General features: G+C 50.1%; 1 protein-coding gene across 1 annotated transcript in view; it reads right to left on the bottom strand.

Annotated features, from left to right (window-relative positions):
• Positions 1–23,760, bottom strand: part of SHROOM2 (shroom family member 2) — a 146,417-nt gene that overhangs the window by 9,157 nt on the left and 113,500 nt on the right. Inside the window, exons 6-8 of the mRNA XM_052663660.1 lie at positions 9,038–9,556; positions 4,413–4,934; positions 2,623–2,794 (exon numbers count right to left, since the gene is read on the bottom strand). Of these exons, the coding sequence (XP_052519620.1) occupies positions 2,623–2,794; positions 4,413–4,934; positions 9,038–9,556 (1,213 nt within the window). The remainder of the gene's footprint in view (positions 1–2,622; positions 2,795–4,412; positions 4,935–9,037; positions 9,557–23,760) is intronic.

Genomic DNA, 23,760 nt, shown 5'->3' with positions numbered 1-23,760 from the left:
TGCAGATGACACCACCCTTATGGCAGAAAGTGAAGAGGAACTAAAAAGCCTCTTGATGAAAGTGAAAGAGAAGAGCGAAAAAGTTGGCTTAAAGCTCAACATTCAGAAAATGAAGATCATGGCATCTGGTCCCATTACTTCATGGGAAATAGATGGGGAAACAGTGGAAACAGTGGCAGACTTTATTTTTTTGGGCTCCAACATCACTGCAGATGGTGACTGCAGCCATGAAATTAAAAGACGCTTACTCCTTGTAAGGAAAGTTATGACCAACCTAGACAGCATAAAAAAGCAGAGACATTACTTTGCCAACAAAGAGAGTTGGACTGAGAAGAAAGCTGAGCGCCAAAGAATCGATGCTTTTGAACTGTGGTGTTGGAGAAGACTCTTGAGAGTCCCTTGGACTGCAAGGAGATCCAACCAGTCCATCCTAAAGGAGATCAGTCCTGGGTGTTCATTGGAAGGACTGATGCTGAAGCTGAAACTCTAATACTTTGGCTACCTCATGCGAAGAGTTGACTCATTGGAAAAGACTCTGATGCTGGGAGGGACTGGGGGCAGGAGGAGAAGGGGATGACAGAGGATGAGATGGCTGGATGGCATCACTGACTCAATGGACATGGGTTTGGGTGAACTCCAGGAGGTGGTGATGGACAGGGAGGCCTGGCGTGCTGCAATTCATGGGGTCGCAAAGAGTTGGACACGACTGAGCGACTGAACTGAACTGGCCTCGTTTTTGCTGACTTCATCTCCAGTCTTTCTGCTCCTTGCACACCCAGGTCCAGCCACTTTTATCTCCAACCCGCCTCACCCTTCTTCACACAGCAGCAGCCACTGGTCCCCCTTGACTAGTGATCACAAATCCTTCCACCTACTTGTCGAAACATCTCCAGACACAAGTCCCTGACCTCCTCTGGGATCCTCCTCCTCCTTGTCCACAAGGCCCCAGCCACTGGTCTGGCCACATCTCCAATCATCCACACAGCTCCAGCAACTCACTTTATGTCTCATTCCCCTTTGTCTACACAGCTCCATCTAGTGGACACCGACCTGAACTGCAATCCGCCTCATTCCTGATCATAGGGCTCTGGCCCCCTGTCCCTACAATCCTCTTCCTCCTTGTACAGAGAGCTCCAGCCACTGGTCCTCAACTTCCTTTCCAATCCTCCAGCTCTGTGTCCACACGGCTCCAGCCAACTGGTCTCTGACTTCCTGTCCAAACCTCTGCATCCCTGTCCACACAGATCCAGCTGCTTGTCTTACGACGTTATGGCCAATCGTCTCTCCTCATCCACACAGCTGCGGCTCAAGCAGCCTGACCGTCTCTCCAGTCTTGTTCTTCTTTATCCACATGTCTCCCGTCACTGGTTCCTGACATCCTCTCCGATCATCATCTTCCTCCCTGTCCACACGGCTGCAGCCACAGGTCCCAGACTGTTATCTCCAATTCACCTCTCAAATCTCCATGGAGCTCCCGCCACAAGGCGCTGACCTTCTGTTCCATCTTCCCTCCTCGTGCACACAGCTTCGGCCACTGCTCCCTGACCTCACCTCCCATCCCCCTTCCTCCTGGTCCAGACCCTGGCTCCCTGACCTGCATCTACAATCGCCCCTCCTCCTTTCCACAGTGTTCCAGCCAGTGGTCTCTGCTGCCTTCCCAACATATGTCCTACCCCAGGGCCTTTGTACGCGGTGCCCCTGCTCCCCGCCCCCAACCCAGTCCCTGACAGAACTGGACACTCCCTCATGTCACTCCAGGTTTTTCTGCATCATGACCTCATCAGAGCCTTCTCTACAATCACACTCCTTTTATCTCTGTATGCCTTCACTGTTTTCCTTTTCTGATCAATTACATTATATGTGTAAACGTTTTCTGTAAAGAGCCATAGACAGTGAATATTTTAGACTTCAGAGGCCACACAGCCACTACTCAACATCGCTTACAGTATAGTAAACGTAATACAATATGTAAAGGCCATATGTAATACAACAGGTAGAGGCCGTATGTAAATGAATGAATTGACTGTCTTTAAATAAAACTTTATTGACAACAGCAGGTTGGGGGGCGGGTGTGGCCCGTGGGCCCTGTACTGTGTGTTTGTTTTTGTGCTGTGAAAACACACTGCCTTCAGGAAAGGAATGACTACTTGCGTGTTGCTGCTGTATCCCCAAGGGCCTGGTTAGTTTCTGGAGTTGAAGAAGGGCTGCTTTTTGGTTAACACAGCCCTTTACGACCTGCTGTTGAATTTATTACCTGATCACAGGAATTTGAAATCGGTACTCAGAGAAGATATGGACCCTGCTGAAGGTGATATAGTTAAGCCCCTCGGGTTTCAACTGGGATAGAAGAGACATAATCGGTTGAGCTTAAAATGAAAGAGACTAGTGGCCACCAGGTTTTCTTGACACTGGATCTTATGACAGAGCGATAGCACGGAGGTCCTATGGAGAGACCTCCTTAGGACAGAAGCCTCTTCCACAAAAGGCTTCACACGCAGGCCCAAATATCAGCATCACGTCCAACACAAATGGTGCATGGTGCAGGGCCAGGCTGGGGGTGGACCCAAGGGCCACCACCTGCCTCCCGCCAGCATGTTCTCATCCGGATTTCGGCCTCCCTACCTTTTTGACTGACAGGTCGTGGTCCAAGTCACTGCCCGAGTCCTCCTCTGGCTCCTGCTGCTCCTGCAGGTCCTTCATCTTTATTAGCAGCTCCGCCTTGGGGGCCGACGTGCTGTAGTAGGCGGAGTTGGTGGCCAAGGGTGTGGCTGCCAGCAAGCTGGTCTCCTCCCTCCTGGGGAACCAAACGGCAGAACGTCCACATTACCTCTGATCGTGTGCCCACAGACGCACCTGAAACCTGGGCTGGGACCTGCGAACCGAGGGGCTGATGAAAGGACATGAGCCAGAAGAGACAGCAGAAGCAGGGACAGAGTGGGCTTTGCTGGTGGTCCAGTGGCTAAGACTCTGCCTTCCAACGCAGGGGACAAGAGTTTGATCCCTTACTCGGGAAGTGAAGACCCCACATGCTAGGCGGTGTGCCAAAAAAAAAAATCAATCAACCAAGCAAACAAAAGTGTGGAAAGGGCAGGTGCTGAGGCCAGAACTAAAAAGTGAAGTCGCTCAGTCGTGTCCGACTCTTAGCAACCCCACAGACTATAGCCCCCCAGGCTCCTCTGTCCATGGGATTCTCCAGGCCAGAATACTGGAGTGGGATGCCATTTCTTTCTCCAGGGGATCTTCCCAACCCAGGGATCGAACCTGGGTCTCCCACATTGCAGGCAGATGCTTTACAATCTGAGCTACCAGGGAAGTCACCCAGAACTAGAACCCCCTGCCAAATGGTACCCAAAGCCCCACCTGCGGGGGAGGGCACAGATCATTTTCTCTGGGAGCCTGAGGTCTACGGGGAGCTGTCTATTGCCACTGTAAGTGTGGCCACAGGCCCCAAGTTGACCGGGCATCCTTCTACCAGCAGCCCCATTTGCGGCCTCTGAGCCCGTCTGCTACACGACATTCGTGCTCCCGCCTACTGTCAATCAGCGATGCTCACCAAGACCACGTGCACCAACAGGACAGATGTAAGCAGGTGCACCTTTGTGGGCAGGTGACTGAATACAAGAGGCTAGAGAGGGTCCTTCTGAGTCACTCAGTTGCGTCCCACTCTTGGCGACCCCCGGGGAGTGTAGCCCACCAGGCTCCTCTGTGTGATTCTCCAGGCCAGAATACTGGAGTGGGTGGCCATTCCCTTCTCCAGGGGATCTTCCCAACCCAGGGATCGAACCCAGGTCTCCCCCATTGCAAGTGGATTCTTTACCATCTAAGCCACCAGGGAAGCTCCTCCCCCGCCCTCTAGACAGAACGAATTACAGCAAATTCACCCCCTCAGCTAAATACATAACAACAGAAGGCCTCTTTTGTAAACACATTCTCCGCAGCCTGAGCTTTCACTTCTCTGTAACAAGCCTCTGCACCTCAGCACTAGTGACCTTTGGCATTGGACCACTGTTTGTTGGGGTGGGGGTGGGGGGTCGTCCTGTGCCCCGTAGGTCGATGAGCACCATCCCTGACCGCCACTCTCCCAGGGGCGACAACTAGAAGCATCTTCCGACATTGCCAAGTATCCCAAGGGCAGACAACAGAGAAAAAGCCCCATGGGCATTGCTAGAAACATGATTTTTCCCATCTTTGCCCAACTGACATCATAGTCCCCAGAATGGACCTTTAACTTGGGGAGGGTGTCAAAAAAAACCCCAAAGTGCCAAGCACTTATGGAGAAATCTGTCACCAGAGAGCACATACGAGAACAGATAAAGAGATACATTCCTGGCCCCTCGCCCTGGAAGCCCAAGAGGTTAGAACCGCACACAGGAAAGGACAGGAGTGGAGGTGGGGTGGGGTCGTCCACTCACCTCTCCTCCGCCGTCCTGGGCGAGGGCGCCTTGGGCAGCAGCTTCCTCCGTTGCTGCGTGCCTTCGAGGAGGTGCTCATCTCTGGGGAAGATGCCCTCCATGAGGTCCATGGTGGTTCTCACCCTCACGCCGGGGTCCAGGATGTCCGCCAGCGACTTATCCCTGCCTGCAATCTCGCGGGCCAGCTCCTCCGACTTGAGGTCGGCGGCGGTCCTGTCTTTGGCCTTCACGTAGCTAAGCGCGGGAGGGGAGGCCCGGCCTTCCTTGGCAGGGGGCCCCGGGGCACCGGCGGGGGGCTGGGGCTCGGCACTCTGGCGGCTGTAGGGGCAGAAGCGCGAGTAGGACTGCTCAGACGTGCTGAGCGTCTTGATCTGGTCCCACTCGAGGCCCCGGGGCAGTGGAGGTGGCTCGGGAATGCGGGCCAGTGCCTGGCGGCTCTCCTTCTCCGGCTGGCTCTCCGAATGCACTATTTTGATGGGCACCATCTTCACCGTGGTGTTGTTGTCCATCACCCGCTCGATTCTGCCAAGACAAGGGTCGTCTGCTGGAGACATGCCGTGGGCCCAGGCATGGCTCAACGATCAGAACTCAGATAAGCAAATTGGCTGGTCCCATGTTGGGGGGCGGTAGGCGGGGGGGTGCTTCCAGACAGGGAAGCTTAACTCAAAAGATGGGCCCATGCAGGTCACAGGTTCCAGGATTGGGGAGATGAGGTCTAGGAGTTCCTGCCCCCAGCCCCCCAACTTCGGTCTCTTGACCCTCCTCTGCCTCAAGGTGCTCAACTTCAGAAGGAAAATTCCAGCATCACACCCAAGCAGGAAAGCACAGGCAAGACCCTTCTTTATTGCATTCTTTTCCCTCCACGCATAGAAACCCTCCCCACCTACTAGTGACTTAGTGAAGTGAAAGTCGCTCAGTCGTGTCTGACTCTTTGCAAACCCACGGACTATACAGTCCATGGAATTCTCCAGGCCAGATCGGAGTGGGTAGCCTTTTCCTTCTCCAGGGGATCTTCCTAACCCAGGGATCGAACCCAGGTCTCCCACATTGCAGGTGCATTCTTTACCATCTCAGCCACAATGGAAGCCCAAGAATACTGGAGTGAGTGAAAGTGAAAGTGCAAGTTGCTCAGTCGTATCCGACTCTTTGAGATCCTCTGGCCTGCAGAGTCCATGGGATTCTCCAGGCCAGAACACTGGAGTGGGTAGCCTTTCCCTTCTCCAGGGGATCTTCCCCACCCAGGGATCAAACCCAGGTCTCCCACAGTGCAGGCGGATTCTTTACGAGCTGAGCCACCAGGGAAGCCCTACTCAGCACGTATTTACATCTCCATCCCAACCCTCGTTTTGTGGGGAAACTTGATTGGGGAAAAAACAACAACAACAAAGCAATAGAAACAAATCCTCTGCAGCCTGTGATACCCTTTCCGACAAAGCAGGTCTTCCAGGTCATTCCTGATCACAACAACCTCTCCTCTTGAAACCCATGCGGACTTCCACGTTCAGGAAGGTTGACGAGCTGCTCGCTCTACATGAGGACAAACCACACAGCGGACCAGACCTTACAGCCACCCGGTCGCACCCGTTCCTGCCGAGAAGCAGGACCCGGGGGGGTGGAGGGCGCCACTGTCCAGGCTCCATCCAAGTGAATCTGGACGGTTCTGCCCAGAGGGCCTGATCCCCAGCAGTACCCAGTCCCGAGAGAGTCCTCAGCCCGCATGCCACCATCTCACTCTCTCTCTAGTCGCTCAGTCGTGTCCAACTCTCTGCGGCCCCATGGACTGTAGCCCTCCAGGCTCCGCTCTCCCTGGGATTCCTCCAGGCAAGAATACTGGAGTGGGTTGCCATGCCCTCCTCCAGGGGATCTTCTTGGCCCAGGGACGAAACCTGGGTTTCCTGCATTGCGGGTAGATTCTTTACTGACTATGAGGGAAGCCCCTGGCATGCCACCCTAAGTCTGATAAACCACACTGCCCACAGGCAGATTCTCACAGCCTGAGATGCCCAAGGTGACTCAGTGACCCTGAAGTGGTCCTCCTGGGTCCCTCCTCACAGACACACACTCCAAACCCACAAACAGGCTCCAGGAAAACTCCTGCCAATGCTTCTGTGAGCCGTCAAATTTCAGGCTCACACCTGCTGCTGCGCAGGGTCCCCACCTTGTAGCAAACACACAAACCAACCTCAGAATGTCCAAGATTTCAAAGGAAGCTTCCTGCTTTCGGAACCGGAGTGGATGCATTTTTTTATTCCGAGCGAGTGACTACTCTAAAATTCCCCCCAGGGTGGGAAGGCTGCACTTTCCTGTTCTCTGCATCCCTGCCTTGGACTGGCACACAACAAGACTGCAGGACCCGCTTGCTGATTTCAAGAAGGCGTGTCTCAGGACAAAGGAGCCGCTCTGTGCCCTGGCTGGCTCCCCAAGTAGAGGTAACTGGAAGGGGAGAGATACGGGATACGGAGGGAGATGAGGCAGCACTCAAGAAATCAGTCAGCAGGGACACAGACAGAAGAAGAGTGTCTGTGTCTGTGTGTGTTAGTCGCTCAGTCGTGCCCTCTGTCCATGGGATTCTCCAGGCAAGAATACTGGAGTGGGTTACATTTCCTTCTCCGGGGGGAATCTTCCCAATCCAGGGATCGAACCCACGTCTCCCGCACTGCAGGCAGATTCTTTACTGTCTGAGCCCCCAGGGGAGCCCCGAGCGTCTCTGAGCTCTGCACAAACACCAGGCAGCTCGCAGGCCTTGTCCCATGTGTTTTACTCCCTGTCTGGTTGGTAGTTGATGACAGGCATGGAGCAGATCTCCATTCATGAACCTGGCTCAAACTTCATGGTGGATCTCAAAGGCATTCCACACTCTCAGGCTGCCACCAACCTGTAACATCGGCCCTGGGGACGGGGACACTGAACTCGGTACATGGTAAGCCACCTTTCTTGGTAGGAAACTCCTGAGTGGCATGGTTACCATCTGCCCCACCACTGTGCTCCTTTGACCAGAACCCAGCCTTCTATGATGGCCAGTGCAGCAAAGGACACTGGTTCAAGAAAACCTCTGTTGTCCCCAAAAATGACATACATGACGGAAGCCCAGTGGATGCATCAAGATGCCCCCACTCGGTACTGTCAAGAAGTATTGCCACTGCTTGTGGAAACTCCTCTCAGACTCTTGGAAAAAATAAGAGTGAGAAAATCCACACTCTTTCGGGGCATGAAAAAAAATGAAACCCTCCCTCCCCACCTCCTAAAGTCAACAGAGGTCAGGAGTACTGAGCAAACACTCAGCCATGTTCCTCAGAGAAGCTCACTGTGTCCCAGATCAGGGCCCGAGAACCAAGAGGCCCACGTCAGCTCATTGACAACATTCCCACACACTCAACATTCCCTCCACTCAAACCACAGCATCATTTCTCCTCCCTTTCAGAGCTCCTCAATGTGCCCAGTGAAAGGATCTCTAAGTGCCAGCTGCATTCAGAATGACCGAGGGCAATGCTGACTCCCAGATAAAGCTGCACTTGCCGCTCCACCCCTGCGGGAACTCAGGATGCTATCAGTTAACGTCCATGCGGTGCTGTCTTCAGGGGTAAAATAAAGTTCAGGGACCTCCCTGGTGGTTCAGTGGTAAAAGAATCCACCTGCCGATGCAGGAGACATGAATTTGAACCCTGGTCCACGGAGATCACACATCCTTTGGAGAGACGAAGCCGGGACGCGGCAACTATTGAGCTCAAATTCCATGACAAGAGAAGCCCCTGCTCGCTGCTGCTAGAGAAAGCCTGCGTGACAGCAGGGAAGACCCAGCACCACCAAAAAGGCAAGCATCTCAAACAGTAGAGTCAAGACTCTACAGCAGGGAGATGCAACAGAACTTTCCTGGGAGATGCAAACAGCCATACTCGGCGCTGTCCAGGGTGCTAGCATCTAGCCCCACAGGGTGCAACTGAGCAACAGGTACTATTTCATTGTCATTAACTTGTGACCTGTGGTGTCGGAGAAAACTCTTGAGAGTCCCTTAGACTGCAAGGAGATCCAACCAGTCCATCCTAAAGGAGATCAGTCCTGAATATTCATTGGAAGGACTGATGCTGAAATTGAAGCTCCAATACTTTGGCCACCTGATGCGAAGAACTGACTCATTAAAAAAGACCCTGATGCTGGGAAAGATTGAAGGTGGGAGGAGAAGGGGATGACAGAGGATGAGATGGCTGCATAGCATCACTGATTCAGTGGGTATGAGTTTGAGTAAACTCCAGGAGTTGCTGATGGAAAGGGAGGCCTGGTGCGCTGCAGTTCATGGGGGTCTCAAAGAGTCAGACACGACTGATCGAATGAACTGTGACCCTCATGCTGAACCTCTGGTCCTTAGGGGGCTGGAAAGTCGACAGCAAGTTAAAAATTCAAGTGACCACTGGAGGGGGTGGGAGGTTGTGGGGGGTCCTCTCCGTGTTAGTCCCAGGTCCCAGCATGGGGAGCGGGGTCAAGGCCACGGGGGGGGGGGTGGGGGGGGTGGGGGGGGTGGGGGGCGGGGCGACACGGGGGCACATGTTCACACCCAGGGAGGATGCACGGGACCCTCCCGCAGTTGCAGGGAGCCCTAAACAGGGCAAGAAGGTAGGGAGAGACACTACCTGGTGGTGTTCTCGTCCTGGATGAGCAGCGGGGGCTTGTCCGTCAGCTTCTGCGGTGCGAACTGCGGCGACGGCGAGCGCGAAGTGTCCATGGTGGAGGTCTGCAGGGACCGGAATGGGGCGGGGAGCGGCGCCTCCCGGCGGGGCGGGGCTGTGGGCTCCTCCACGCGCCGCGCACTCTGCGTGTCCACCACCTCCGAGGAGGCCACCGAGGTGCGGGGCTGGCCGGGCGCGCCCCCCGGCGGTGGCCGGAGCTCACGTTTGGGCGGCGGTGGCCTCTGTAGGGCGGGTCTCCGGGCCAGCGGGGCGGCGCTCAGGGGCCGGGGCTCCTGACCCCGCGTGGTCGGCTCCAGAGGCGTGCGCGGCTCCGGGTACCGGTAATCACGAGGGAGGGTACCCGCCCGGCCGCGGGCCTCCAGGGACACCTCGGGCCCTTCCCGGGTGCCAGGGGGTTCAGAGGTTTGCCAGGGGTCCCGTGTTGCTCCTGGGCGGTCCTCCGCACGCTGACCATCTGCTTGTCTAGGGGAAGCAAGGAAGAAGAAAGAGCCAAGGGTTCCAGGGAACCCTCTCCTCCCCGAACCCGACTTCCGTCAAGGGCACGCATAACCTCCCTTCAATGACTTTAAGGAATTAAATCCACCCATGTCTGCCCACACCAGTCCCCGCTGCAATTGCAAACGGGCAGACATCAGATGCAAACACACATTAGGCAGTACTCTGACATGTCACACCAGAGGAGAGGAGGTACACACATGGCGCACACGTACATGGACACACACACTGCCATATGGGGGCAAAATAGAATTCCCACAAACATTAAGCAAAAAAGGGTGCGAAAATACTCAATTTCACATTGCAACAGTGTTTTTATGGGACCTTATTTCAGGAAATTGCCATATACCAAGGGATAAAACCTTTTTTGGGGAGGGAGAAGGAAATGGCAAGTCACTCCAGTACCCTTGCCTGGAAAATCCCATGGAAGGAGAAGCCTAGTTAGTATGCAGTCCATGGGGTGCAAAGAGTCGGATACAACTGAGCAACTTCACTTTCACTTATACAACTTTTTAAGACAGCAGCAAATACATTAACAAAACCTTTTAAACCAGCAGCCTATGATTAAACATCAGAAAAACAAAGACTGCTTGTTTTGGAAGCTGCACCAAGGCATTCATCTTTTTCACACTCTTGGGCATTTGGCTCAGCAGGTAAAGAATCTGCCTGCAACGCAGAGGACAAAGGAGATTCCAGTAGGTGAAGAATCTGCCTGCAGTGCAAGAGCCCCAGGTTCAATCCCTGGGTCGGAAAGATCCCCTGGAGAAGGCAATGGCAACCCACTCCAGTTTTCTTGCCTGGAGAATCCCACGGACAGAGGAGCCTGGTGGGCTACAGTCCATGGAGTCGCAAAGAGTCGGACACAACTGAGTGACGAACACTTTCACTTTTCATCCATTTCCATATCCAGTTCTGGCTTTCCCTAACACATAGTTAACATGCATACAGAGGCACACACACACACACACACACACACACCCCCTGGCAAAACACACGCAGGCATTCTGTACATGCATATGAAAGTGAAAGTGAAGTCGCTCAGTCATTTCTGACTCACTGTGACCCCCATGGACTGTAGCAAGCCAGGCCTCCCTGTGGATCACCAACTCCTGGAGCTTGCTCAAAGTCATGTCCATTGAGTCAGGGATGCCATCCAACCAACTCATCCTCTGTCATCCCCTTCTCCTCCTGCCTTCAATCTTTCCCAGCATCAGGGTCTTTTCTAATGAATCAGCTCTTCGCATCAGGTGGCCAAAGTATTGAAGCTTCAGCATCAGTCCTTCCAATGAATATTCAGGACTGATTTCCTTCAGGATGGACTGGCTGGATCTCCCTGCAGTCCAAGGGACTTCTCAAGAGTCTTCTCCAACTCCACAGTTCCAAAGCATCAATTCTTTGGTAGCCGTTCCCTTCTCCAGGGGATCTTCCCAACCCAAGGACAGAACCCGGGTCTCCCGCATTGCAGGCAGATTCTTGACCATCTGAGCCACCAGGGAAGCTGAAGCTTTATGATGTATATTGTACATGCATATATATATCTAGGCCATAGTTGAAGCTCGTGGGTGTTACAATAACCATACTCCCAACAAATGAGCCAGCCGTGCGTCTGCTGCTTTGTGCTGAAACACTCTTCTGGCCTGAGCCATCAAATGAGCCTCGGATGGACTCTTCCATCCACGGGAAGAGCTGTCTTCTGTTGAGACGACCTCAGGGCTGGTAGAGGAGACTCCACGACAGGGCAGTGATCAGCCAGCCAGCAGGCAGAGCACAAGTGCAAGAGGAGCTGTCACCTACTGCCTCAAGTGTGGGACGAGATAGTTCTGCACACACACCCAGCACCCACTCAGCGCCCGGGAGGTGCGTCTGCTCTAGACCTTGCCACTGCAGCCGGCCCCACCCCATCCAGGCAGCTGCGCTGACAGCTGAGTTCCCTAGGCGTGTTTCTCTTGCTGTGTCCTCAGGAGAAAGGTCCCTTCCGGGTTCCATGGCTGGTCTACAGGAGACCACGGACTTCCTCCCCCAATTCCCTCAGCGTCCCCTGTCGTCTAGCTGGGGCCGGACTCTGCAGCCGTCATGCTCGTGAGCCCAATGACAGCAGCTCAAAGGGTTCAGTAACTGGACGAGGACATCAGATCACCAGTCGCCCCCCGGGACCCCACAAGTGGGCAGGTTTGTTCTCCACTTCCAGCTTAACTGACTTCCCTGGTGGCTCAGATGGGTAAAGAATCAATATGGGAGACCTGGGTTCGATCCCTGGGTCGGGAAGATCCCCTGGAGAAGGCAACGGCAACCCACTCTAATACATTTGCCTGGAGAAAATCCCATGGACAGAGGACCTTGATGGGCTACAGTCCACGGGGTCGCAAAGAGTTGGACATGACTAAGCAACTTCACTCACTTCCTGATTAATAAAATATTAACCCAGCTTAGGGAGTTTAGTTTAAAACAAACAAGTAAAAAAAAAAAAAAAAAAAAAAAAGAAGCCAGGTAATTCCCTGGTGGTCCAGTGGTTCAGACTCAGTGCTTTGACTGTGGAGGGCCTGGGTTCATTCCTGCTCAGGGACTCAAGATGCCACAAGCCACACGGGGAGGCCAGAGAAACCAACCAAATTAGGCATTATGTTGAGAAAAGAAACGTTCACATGTTGAGCGGTCTGGGGAAGTCAGTCTGCTGAAATAAGAATTAACTTGAATGTTCTGCCAACTCAAACAGCCTAGGAAAGGTGCCCTTGTTTATCAGCATTAAATACTAAAAGTAAAGGGCAGGCGGCAGTTGGAATGCAAAGTCTTTCCTGGTGGGTCAGGGGGTTAAGAATCCGCCCGCCTATGTCCGGGACACGGGTTCAATCCCTGGGGGGCCGGGAAGATCTCACCTGCTGTCGTGGGGCAATGAAGCTCGGGGGGCCACAACTACTCAGCCCGGGTTCCTCAACAAGAGAAGCCAAGTGTCACACCTAGAGAGCAGCGCCCCACTTCGCCGCAACTAGAGAAAGCCCATGCAATGATGGAGAGCCTGTGCAGCCAAAAATAAAGTCATTGTTTTTTTAAAAAAGTTATCCAAACAGCTTGAACGATGCAATGGATGGTTCAGAGGACAATACACAGTCCAGCAGGTGTTTGCATACAAAAGACGGAACGGCCTTTAGACAACAATCAGAGGAGGGTGACTCTTGGCTCAGATGTCCTGTCACCCACTGTCACCTCTGGCCGGCCAGGGAAAAGCCAGCCTCGGGCCTGCCTCCCGTTGAAGCCATCGCGTCTCTTACAAGACAGTAAAACTTCATTCATGGCAACTCACACACACCGCTGCAGTGTTTCATTCCAAAGAGCTGAGCACTTGAACTTTTTTTTTTCTTTTTTTCTTAAAACTCCTGAAATCTAGCATCTGAAGACCTGCTCAAAACTACTCGGAACCAATTTTTTTGTTTTTCTAAAAAAATTTTTTTTGATGTGGACCATTTTCAAACTCTTTATTGAATTTGTTACAATACTGCTTCTGTTATTTATGTCCTGTGTTTTTGGTGGCAAGGCATGTGGCATCTTAGCTGTATGACCAGGGATTGAACCCACACCCCCTACAGTGGAAGGCCAAGTCTTAACCACTGAACCATCAGGGAAGTTCCAGTGGTACCTATTATTTAATAAATAGGTACCTATTCAGAGCAGTTCTCCTGGGTTCCCTTACCCTACTGCTCTCCACCCAGGTGCCCTTTCCCAATAAAATCTCTTGCTTTGTCAGCACATGTGTCTCCTCGGACAATTCATTTCCGAATGTTAGACGAGCCCAGTTTCGGGCCCTGGAAGGGGTTGCAACAAATGGCGACTCTGGTGGGACTCTTCTTCGCTGAGACTGACATCCTGACCACTCGAGGTACTCAGGGGCCAGCTTGCCTGCCAATGGACCAGACCCAGCAGCCACAACTGGGACCCTTTCGTCCCTGGTCTCTTCCTGACGCGGACAATTGGCCAGAGTGTCCCGACCGGTAAGGAACAAGAGACTTTACTGACCTCTCTCCCATTCCCTCTCTGTTTCCTCTCCTTATCCCTTCCTATCCTTCCCTGTTTTTCTAGTCCCCCGGTCCTGGACGCAGGAATCTGGTTGAAGGGCTCTCAGCCTGAGCTGAGGATTGGAGACCGATCACCTCCTCTTGGCAGAGAACTCGAATTCTGGTTCTGGTCTGGTCTGATTTCTGGTAGGGCCGAGTTCCAGTCCTCCCATCTCTGGAGGCCCAGGGAAAAGTCCCATGATGCCTGGGCATCTGTAGGTGGCAGGAGACGTCTGTAAGGCCATCCCTTTCGCCCCCGTTCTCCCGTCTCCTCCCCCTTCTTTCAACCTGGCTTCCTTTCCTCCCTTGAAACCTTTGATGTTAGTACTTGGAGTCTTGTATTTAAGGGCTTCCCTGGTGGTGCAGAGGCTAAAGCGTCTGCATGCAATGTGGGAGACCTGGGTTCGATCCCTGGGTCGGGAAGATCCCCTGGAGAAGGAAATGGCAACCCACTCCAGTATTCTTGCCTGGAGAATCCCATGGATGGAGGAGCTTGGTGGGCTACAGTCCATGGGTCACAAAGAGTCAGACACGACTGAGCGACTTCACTTTCACTTATTACTTAATAAATATCCACCACCTCATTGAAACAGAGAATTAAAGTAGCTACAATTTATTGCTAATATCTAAGTGCCTTTGTTCATCTGGATTCACGTTTAAAAGATTAATTAAAAAGGAGCTCTATTTGCTAAGTGCCTTGGGGCTTCCCAGGTGGCGCTAGTAGTCAAGAACCCGCCTGTCAATGCAGGAGACATAAGAGACGCAGGTTCCGTCCCTGGGTTGGGAAGATTCCCCTGGAGGAGGGAACGGCAACCCACTGCAGTATTCCTGCCGGGAGAATCCCACGGACAGAGGATCCTGTGTGCTACAGTCCGTGGGGTCACAAAGAGTCAGATGCAACTGAAGAGTCGGGGACAACTGAAGTGACTTACTGCACATTTGCAAAGTGCCTTAGACAGGATGTGCTGTGGTCTCCCCAGAGAAGGCAGCGATTCCACCTGTGTGAGCAAAGCTCCTCTAAGAGGGACGTGAGATTAGTATATTTCCTGCCATATCCAGGAAACAAGGATGGCACAGCTATCAGGAATTCCAGCCTTCCAAATGCAAATGTCTGAGCCAATTCTGTCTCCTGAACCCCACTTCTCCAATTCTTGACGGCGTCCTGAGGGAACATGGGTGATAATTTTAGACACGTGCATCTAAGCTCTCCTCAAACTTTTCTCCATCACAAAGCCAGGTCTGGGCGGACAGACACAGGGGACCAGGGACGAAATGCCCGCCTGCAGGGGCATCCGGGAGAACACCCCAAGGCATCTGGAGGTCACACGTCTGTTGGGAAGCTCTGATTTATGGATCCCTTCTTCCCCGATTCCTTCTCACTCGCTTTTCTACCCACGTGGGATATGAAAAGCTACTCCTGCAGTTTTCATCCTTGGCTTGGCGTTGTCTCTCCCCAGCTAGATAGATCATCATCGTATGAAAAACACAGTGAGGTACCCCCGGGTACCAAGTTGGCAGGGACCAACCTGAAGTCCTCCACCAGGACAGGCTTCCCGAACCCCGGCCCAGGGCCTTGGGCTGGAGTCTGCCGAGCCCTGGTCCAGAAGTCAAGGAAGATACTAATTTCTGCAACATACAAACACACGTAAGCACTCATTTTGAGAGGCACCCTGCAGGCGATGACGACAATGTTAGGGGAGGGGTTTCATTTACGTGGGGGAGGGTCTGGGGAGGTTTTAAAAACTACGGTTTTAGTTACTTTTCTGCCCCTCTCTGCTGCGCTGCTAGTGAGCAATGGTCCCTTGTGAACCAAGTGCACCCCCACAGATTGTCATTCAAAGTCCTGATAGTCCCGGGGGGCGGGGGCGGGGGGAGTAAATTCCCTGGTGGTCCAGGGGTTAGGATTCTGTGCTTTCACTGCTGCGGAAAGTGAAAGTTGCTCAGTCGTGTCCGACTCTGTGTGACCCCATGGACTGTACAGGCAAGAATACTGGAGCGGGTAGCCTTTCCCTCCTCCAGGGGATCTTCCCAACCCAGGTCTAATTGCAGGTGGATTCTTTACCAGCTGAGCCACCAGGGAAGACCTCAAAGCTATGGCTGGGGGTTCAATTCCTGGGCTGAATTGAAACTCAGATCCTGCAAGTTATATAGCACTGTCAAAAAAACAAAAGCTACCATATGATCCAACAATCCCACTCTTGGGGATATGTCCAGAAAAGATGAAAACTTTAATTTGAAAAGATACATGGACTCCAGTAGCAGCACCGTTTACAACAGCCAAGGCATCGAAGCAACCTAAATGTCAATTGGCAGATGAATGGATAACAAAGCTGTGCTACACACACACACACACACACACACACACACAGAGGCAGATGAATGGATAACAAAGCTGTGCTACACACACACACACACACACACACACAGGCAGAGGCAGATGAATGGATAACAAAGCTGTGCTACACACACACACACAGTGGAATATTACTCAGTTCAGTTCAGTCGCTCAGTCGTGTCCGACTCTTTGCGACCCCATGAATCGCAGCACGCCAGGCCTCCCTGTCCATCACCAACTCCCGGAATTCACTCAGACTCACATCCATCGAGTCAGTGATGCCATCCAGCCATCTCATCCTCTGTCGTCCCCTTCTCCTCCTGCCCCGAATCCCTCCCAGTATCAGAGTCTTTTCCAATGAGTCAACTCTTCCCATGAGGTGGCCAAAGTACTGGAGTTTCAGCTTTAGCATCAGTCCTTCCAAAGAAATCCCAGGGCTGATCTCCTTCAGAATGGACTGGTTGGATCTCCTTGCAGTCCAAGGGACTCTCAAGAGTCTTCTCCAACACCACAGTTCAAAAGCATCAATTCTTCGGCGCTCAGCCTTCTTCACAGTCCAACTCTCACATCCATACATGACCACTGGAAATACCATAGCCTTGACTAGACGGACCTTAGTCGGCAAAGCAATGTCTCTGCTTTTGAATATACTATCTAGGTTGGTCATAACTTTTCTTCCAAGGAGTAAGCGTCTTTCAATTTCATGGCTGCAGTCACCATCTGCAGTGATTTTGGAGCCCAAAAAAATAAAGTCTGACACTGTTTCCACTGTTTTCCCATCTATTTCCCATGAAGTGATGGGACCAGATGCCATGATCTTCGTTTTCTGAATGTTGAGCTTTAAGCCAACTTTTTCACTGTCCTCTTTCACTTTCATCAAGAGGCTTTTTAGCTCCTCTTCACTTTCTGCCATAAGGGTGGTGTCATCTGCATATCTGAGGTTATTGATATTTCTCCCGGCAATCTTGATTCCAGCTTGTGCTTCTTCCAGTCCAGCGTTTCTCATGATGTACTCTGCATAGAAGTTAAATAAGCAGGGTGACAATATACAGCCTTGATGTACTCCTTTTCCTATTTAGAACCAGTCTGTTGTTCCATGTCCAGTTCTAACTGTTGCTTTCTGACCTGCATACAGATTTCTCAAGAGGCAGGTCAGGTGGTCTGGTATTCCCATCTCTTGAAGAATTTTCCACAGTTTATTGTGATCCACACAGTCAAAGGCTTTGGCATAGTCAATAAAACAGAAATAGATGGTTTTCTGGAACTCTCTTGCTTTTTCCATGATCCAGCGGATGTTGGCAATTTGATCTCTGGTTTCTCTGCCTTTTCTAAAACCAGCTTGAACATCTGGAAGTTCACGGTTCACGTACTGCTGAAGCCTGGCTTGGAGAATTTTGAGCATTACTTTACTAGCATGTGAGATGAGTGCAATTGTGCAGTAGTTTGAGCATTCTTTTGCATTGCCTTTCTTTGGAACTGGAATGAAAACTGACCTTTTCCAGTCCTGTGGCCACTGCTGAGTTTTCTAAATTTGCTGGCATCTTGAGTGCAGCACTTTCACAGCATCATCTTTAAGGATTTGAAACAGCTCAACTGGAATTCCATCACCTCCACTAGCTTTGTTTGTAGTGATGCTTTCTAAGGCCCACTTGACTTCACTTTCTAAGATGTCTGGCTCTAGATTAATGATCACATCATCATGATTATCTGGGTCGTGAAGATCTTTTTTGTACAGTTCTTCCGTGTATTCTTGCCACCTCTTCTTAATATCTTCTGCGTCTGTTAGGTCCATACCATTTCTGTCCTTTTATCGAGCCCATCTTTGCATGACCATCATGGTCAACAAAAGAGTCCAAAATGCAGTACTTGGATGCATTCTCAAAAATGACAGAATGATGTCTATTCGTCTCCAAGGCAAACCATTCAATATCACAGTTATCCAAGTCTATGCCCCAACCAGTAACACTGAAGAAGCTGAAGTTTAACGGTTTTATGAAGACCTACAAGACCTGTTAGAACTAACACCCAAAAAAGATGTCCTTTTCATTATAGGGGACTGGAATGCAAAAGTAGGAAGTCAAGAAACACCTGGAGTAACAAGCAAATTTGGCCTTGGAATGCGGAATGAAGCAGGGCAAAGACTAATAGAGTTTTGTTAAGAAAATGCACTGGTCATAGCAAACACCCTCTTCCAACAACACAAGAGACACACCAGACATGAACACATGGACATCACCAGACGGTCAACACCGAAATCAGATTGATTATATTCTCTGCAGCCAAAGATGGAGAAGCTCTATACAGTCAGCAAAAACAAGATCGGGAGCTGACCGTGGCTCAGATCATGAACTCCTTATTGCCAAAGTCAGACTTAAATTGAAGAAAGTAGGGAAAACCACTAGACCATTCAGGTATGACCTAAATCAAATCCCTTATGATTATACAGTGGAAGTGAGAAATAGATTTAAGGGCCTAGATCTGATAGATAGAGTACCTGATGAACTATGGAATGAGGTTCGTGACATTGTACAGGAGACAGGGATCAAGACCATCCCCATGGAAAAGAAATGCAAAAAAGCAAAATGGCTGTCTGGGGAAGCCTTACAAATAGCTGTGAAAAGAAGAGAGGCGAAAAGGAAGGATATAAGCATCAGAATGCAGAGTTACAAAGAATAGCAAGAAGAGATAAGAAAGCCTTCTTCAGTGATCAATGCAAAGAAATAGAGGAAAACAACAGAATGGGAAAGACTAGAGATCTCTTCAAGAAAATTAGAGATACCAAGGGAATATTACTCAGCCATGAAAAAAAGAATGAAATGATGCCATTTGCAGCCACATGGATGGACCTGGAGATTAATGTACTAAATGAAATAAGTATGCCAGAGAAAGACAAATACCATATGATATCACTTATATGCAGAATCTTAAAAAATGATACAAACAGACTTACTTATAAAACAGAAACAGACTTACTTGTAAAATAGAAACAGACTCACAAACATACAAAACAAAATTAAGATTACAACAGGCCACAGCAGGGATAAATTTGAAGCTTGGGATTAACAGATACACACTAGCATAAACAACAAGGACCTACTGTATAGCACAGGGAACCTGTGTTCAGTATCTTATAATAACCTGTATGTATAACTGAATCCCTCTGCTGTACACCTGAAACACTGTAAAGCAACTATACTTTAATTCAAAAAAAGTCTAACCCTTAATAACCATCCCCTGGGGTAGGAAAGGGTAACCCACTCCAGCATTCTTGCCTGGAAAAGTCCATGGGCAGAGGAGGCTGGTGGACTCCAGTCCATGGGGTGGCAGAGTGGACACAACCGAGCATGCACACATACAACCAGCCACCAGTGTTTAGGTTCCTCCAAAAACTAAAGAAGCTGGCGTATGACCATGTCATCCCACTCCTGGGCATATATCCAGAGAGAAACATGATTTGAAAGGATACACACACCCCAATATTCACTGCCCCACTATTTACAACAGGCAAGACGTGGAAGCACCCTAAATGTCCATTGACGGATATATGTGATACATACATACAATGGAAGATTATTTGGCTTAATGAAACGATGCCATTTGCAGTCAGACAGAGAAAGAAAAACCTCATATGATATTGCTTACACGTGGAATCTAAAATAAAAATGATACAAATAAACTGATTTACAAAACAGAACAGACTCACAGACTTAAGAGAACAAACTTAACGTTTACCAGGGGGAAAGGGTGGGAGAGGGACAGACAGGCTGGGAGGTAGGGATGGACATGTACACACAGCTATATTTAAAACGGATAACCAACAAAGACCTACTGTATGGCCCAGGGACTGTTCAGTATTCTACAGCAACCTAAATGGGAAAAGAATTTGAAAAAAAACCAGACACACATATGTGTAGCTGTATACATGAAACTAACGCATTATTGTTAACCAACTATGCTCCAATATAAAATTTTAAAAAAAAAGGCCCCACTGTCAGCAGGAAAACAAACTGTAATGCACACAAGAAAAAATACAAATGTGCAGATAATAACACACAAAGAACTCTGCTAGTCACCAAGGAAATGCAATGAAACAGATTTGCCTGTTTCAACAATGAAACAGATTTGCCTGTCAAGTCACAGATTTTTAAAAAAAATTTTTTTTTTTTTTAATTTATTTATCTGGCTGCCTGGAGTCTTTGTGGTGGCATGCAGTATCTTCGAGTGCTGTGCATGGGCCCTCCAACTGTGGTGCACAGGTTTAGTTGCCCTGAGGCAGGTGGCACTCAGTCCCCTGACCAGGGATCGCACCTGCATCCCCCGGCATTGCAAGGCAGTTTCTTAACCCCTGGACCACCAGGGGAGTCCCAAATCCTTTCCAAAAGACTGCTTGGCAATTCCACGTCCAGACTGTCCTCCTAAGGAAATGAATGAGAGCGGGAGTATTTCACCACGTATGCCTGCTCCGGTATTACTTTCCACTGGGAAAGACTGGGAACACATCCCTACAAGTCCACGGTGTTCCCACTGGGCGGCCGGATCTTAAGAGTGCCAGGCACCACAGGTGTACAAGGAAAAAAACACTGTTTACAGCAAGTATATAAAGTGTGATCACATGTCCCAAAGGGGACACACTGCTCTCTCTGGATGTGATCCTGAGGACAATTTTCTGTCTTCCTTCTGCCTTCCAGAACTTCCATATGTTTTTATATTTTATGTATTCAAATTTTGGGGGGGCCATAGAGCTTGGCATGTGGGATCTTAACTCCTCAACCAGGGATCGAACCTATTCCCGCCTGTAGTTGACGGTGAGAGTCTTAACCACTAGGCTGCCAGGGAAGTCCCCCTGTTTTTAATAAAAATGTTCGAATATTAGTAACATATTTTTTTTCTTTTTTAAAGAAGGAAATGTTACTAAAGACTACAGAACAGCCTAGGGAACTGTACCCCCAGATAAATATAAATCCTGGCTCTCGAAAACAAACCTCAGGCTTATGAAATAAGGGGCCACCTTTGAACTCTGGGAAACTGTGGGAAAAGATATTAAAATACAGGTGAGGCTTCCCTCGGAGAAGGCGATGGCACCCCACTCCAGTACTCTTGCCTGGAAAATCCCATGGACGGAGGAGCCTGGTAGGCTGCAGTCCATGGGGTCGCTAAGTTGGACATGACAGAGCAACCTCACTTTCACTTTTCACTTTCATGCATCGGGGAAGGAAACGGCAACCCACTCCAGTGTTCTTGCCTGGAGAATCCCAGGGACGGGGGAGCCTGGTGGGCTGCTGTCTATGGGGTCGCACAGAGTCAGACACGACTGAAGCGACTTAGCAGCCGCAGCAGCAGAGCTTCCCTGGTGGCTCAGACAGTCAAGAATCCACGTGCAATGCAGGAGACCTGGGTTCGATCCCTGGGTTGGGAAGATCCCCTGGAGAAGGGACTGGCAACCCACTCCAGTATTCTTGCCTGGAGAATTCACTAGACAGAGGAGCCTGGTGGGGGGCTCCAGTCCATGGGGTTGCAAAGAGTCGGACAGCACTGAGCGACTAACACTTTCACTTTCAGAAGAGGGTTAGCATCTCTGTAAATTAAGAGAAAACCATCTGCTTTAAGCGTCTCCCTTTCAGCACAAAGCAAGTGACCCCAAATTTTTGAAAATACCGTATCTCAGAATATTGTCTGATTGTTACTCAGCTGAAACATATTTAGAAGCAGGTTATTTACTCAACAGGGTTCAGATATTTACTGTACATGAAAATTTTACTTTATTCCTATATGGCTATCAATCCTATGCATTTATGTGTGCATGAGTACATATACTTACATGCTTGTGTGAAAACATATATAACATGCATGCATGTATACATATAGATGCAGGTGTGTCTGTATGTATACGTGTTAAATACTTTCCTTGAATATCCAGTTATTCTACTTTAAAAAATTGTACACTTTATTATTATTATTATTCTGGCTGAGTCACAAGGCATGTGAAACCTCAGTTGCCTGAACCACGGATGGAACCCACACCCCCTGCCTTGGAAGGCAAAGTCCTAACCACTGGACCACCAGGGAAGCCCCATTGTTATTTTATTTTTGAATGGCCTCCAAATATGTTTAAGAGCCCACTGGCTGGACTTTGTTAACAGTCCTTAAATAACACTGGGCATGTAAAGCTGCACCCAAGAGAACTTCATCTGCTAGCAGCTAACTTGATCCCAGAACACCTAAGTAGGTGTATCTGGCAAGCACACTTGCAATGCCTCATGCACCTCTTGCAGAAAGAAAAGCCCGGTCTGCTGACAAGAGCCCATTTTATCTATAATCGGATCTCAAAGATAACACACACAAGTGTGTATGTGTGTGTGAGATATAAGTCTTCACTCACATGAATATCGGTAGCAAATGACCGCAACAAGACAACCCACGAATCTGGATGTGTTACCTAAGGGGAATTTAAGCTCCTGGCTTCTCTCCCTGAGAATCGAAAATGATCACGGCTGAACGGGTCCTTAGAAATCATTTAACCCCAACTCCCTACTTCACGGATGAAGAAACAGAAGGTCACATCCACAGGGGCTTGGAACCTGTGTCCACAGTCTCGCAGACTGCCTAAGAGGTGTCCGTATCTGTCTCGCCGCCCCGGCAACCCACGTGACAATTCCTCCACACTGCACTGCTGGTGCGCTGGCCCTGAGACGTGACAGCAAGTGAGAGAAGCAGGTCTGGCATCAGAAACAGGTCGACGCACAGGCAATGCTGGTCTGCAAGACCTGTCATCACCAGGCGTGCCAGGAGCCAGCAGGTAACCCCACCCAGACAAACGTCCAGCCTGTGTGAATCCACGCTGCATATTTGCAGTGAATGACCAACAAGGACCAGCTGGACAGCACAGGGAACTCTGCTCGGGCTCACGTGGCAGACTGGACGGGAGCGAGGTTTGGGGGGGGAGAATGGATACAGGTATATGGATGGCTGAGTCCCTTTGCTGTCCACCTGAAACTATCACAGCATTGTTAATCAGCTATACTCCAGTACAAAATAAAAAGTTAAACACACACAGACACACAGAAGCTGTGTGAATCCACTCTCTTGAGCCCCCATTTGCTTCCTACAAAGTGAACATGTACTCCACATTGTGAGGTCCAAGATATATAGGTGAGAAGCCTTTGGGAACCTCTAAGGAACGAAATCCTGAGGATTCTCAGTCTTTAAAAAACTATCTAACTTCAGGCTCTCTTCAGACACCCAGGGACGTCTACAGGCCCTCCCAGAAATGACTTGTCTGTTGAACCTACTGGAAGGAAAGTCAGAAAACAAGACTGGCCACGGACCAGGCAGAGGCAGGCTCACCCTGGCGGACACAAAACGCCAGCTCTTTGTTTCTAGTGCTTCCCCACCTACACCTTGCTAAATTTTCATCCCTACAAGACGAGGAGAATTCAAGGCAGTGAGGAGTGAAGCAAATGCATGCTGAGGGCCACACGGAGTATAGCTTCCCCAACCTGCAAAACCCCAACGTGGCTGGAAGAACAGTTTATGCCAAACAGCCACCCATCAGCATACGTGACAGGGTCACGTGTCACCCCAGCTGGGCAGGACAAGCCTTATCCAACTTGTATGGTCAACACCCATATGGATGGTCATTTCTAATATTTTTTAAAATATTAAATTGGAGGATAATTGCTTTACAACATTGTATTAGCTTATGCTGGACAACAATGTGAATCAGCCATGTGTATACATATATCCCCTCCCTCTTCAACCTCCCTTACTTCCCCCATCCCACCCCTGGAGGT

The sequence above is a fragment of the Budorcas taxicolor genome, chromosome X (genome assembly GCF_023091745.1).
Source record: "Budorcas taxicolor isolate Tak-1 chromosome X, Takin1.1, whole genome shotgun sequence".
NCBI classification, from domain to species: Eukaryota; Metazoa; Chordata; class Mammalia; order Artiodactyla; family Bovidae; genus Budorcas; species Budorcas taxicolor.
The sequence above is the reverse complement of the archived record's forward strand: the minus strand, read 5'-3'. Positions and strand labels throughout refer to the sequence as shown.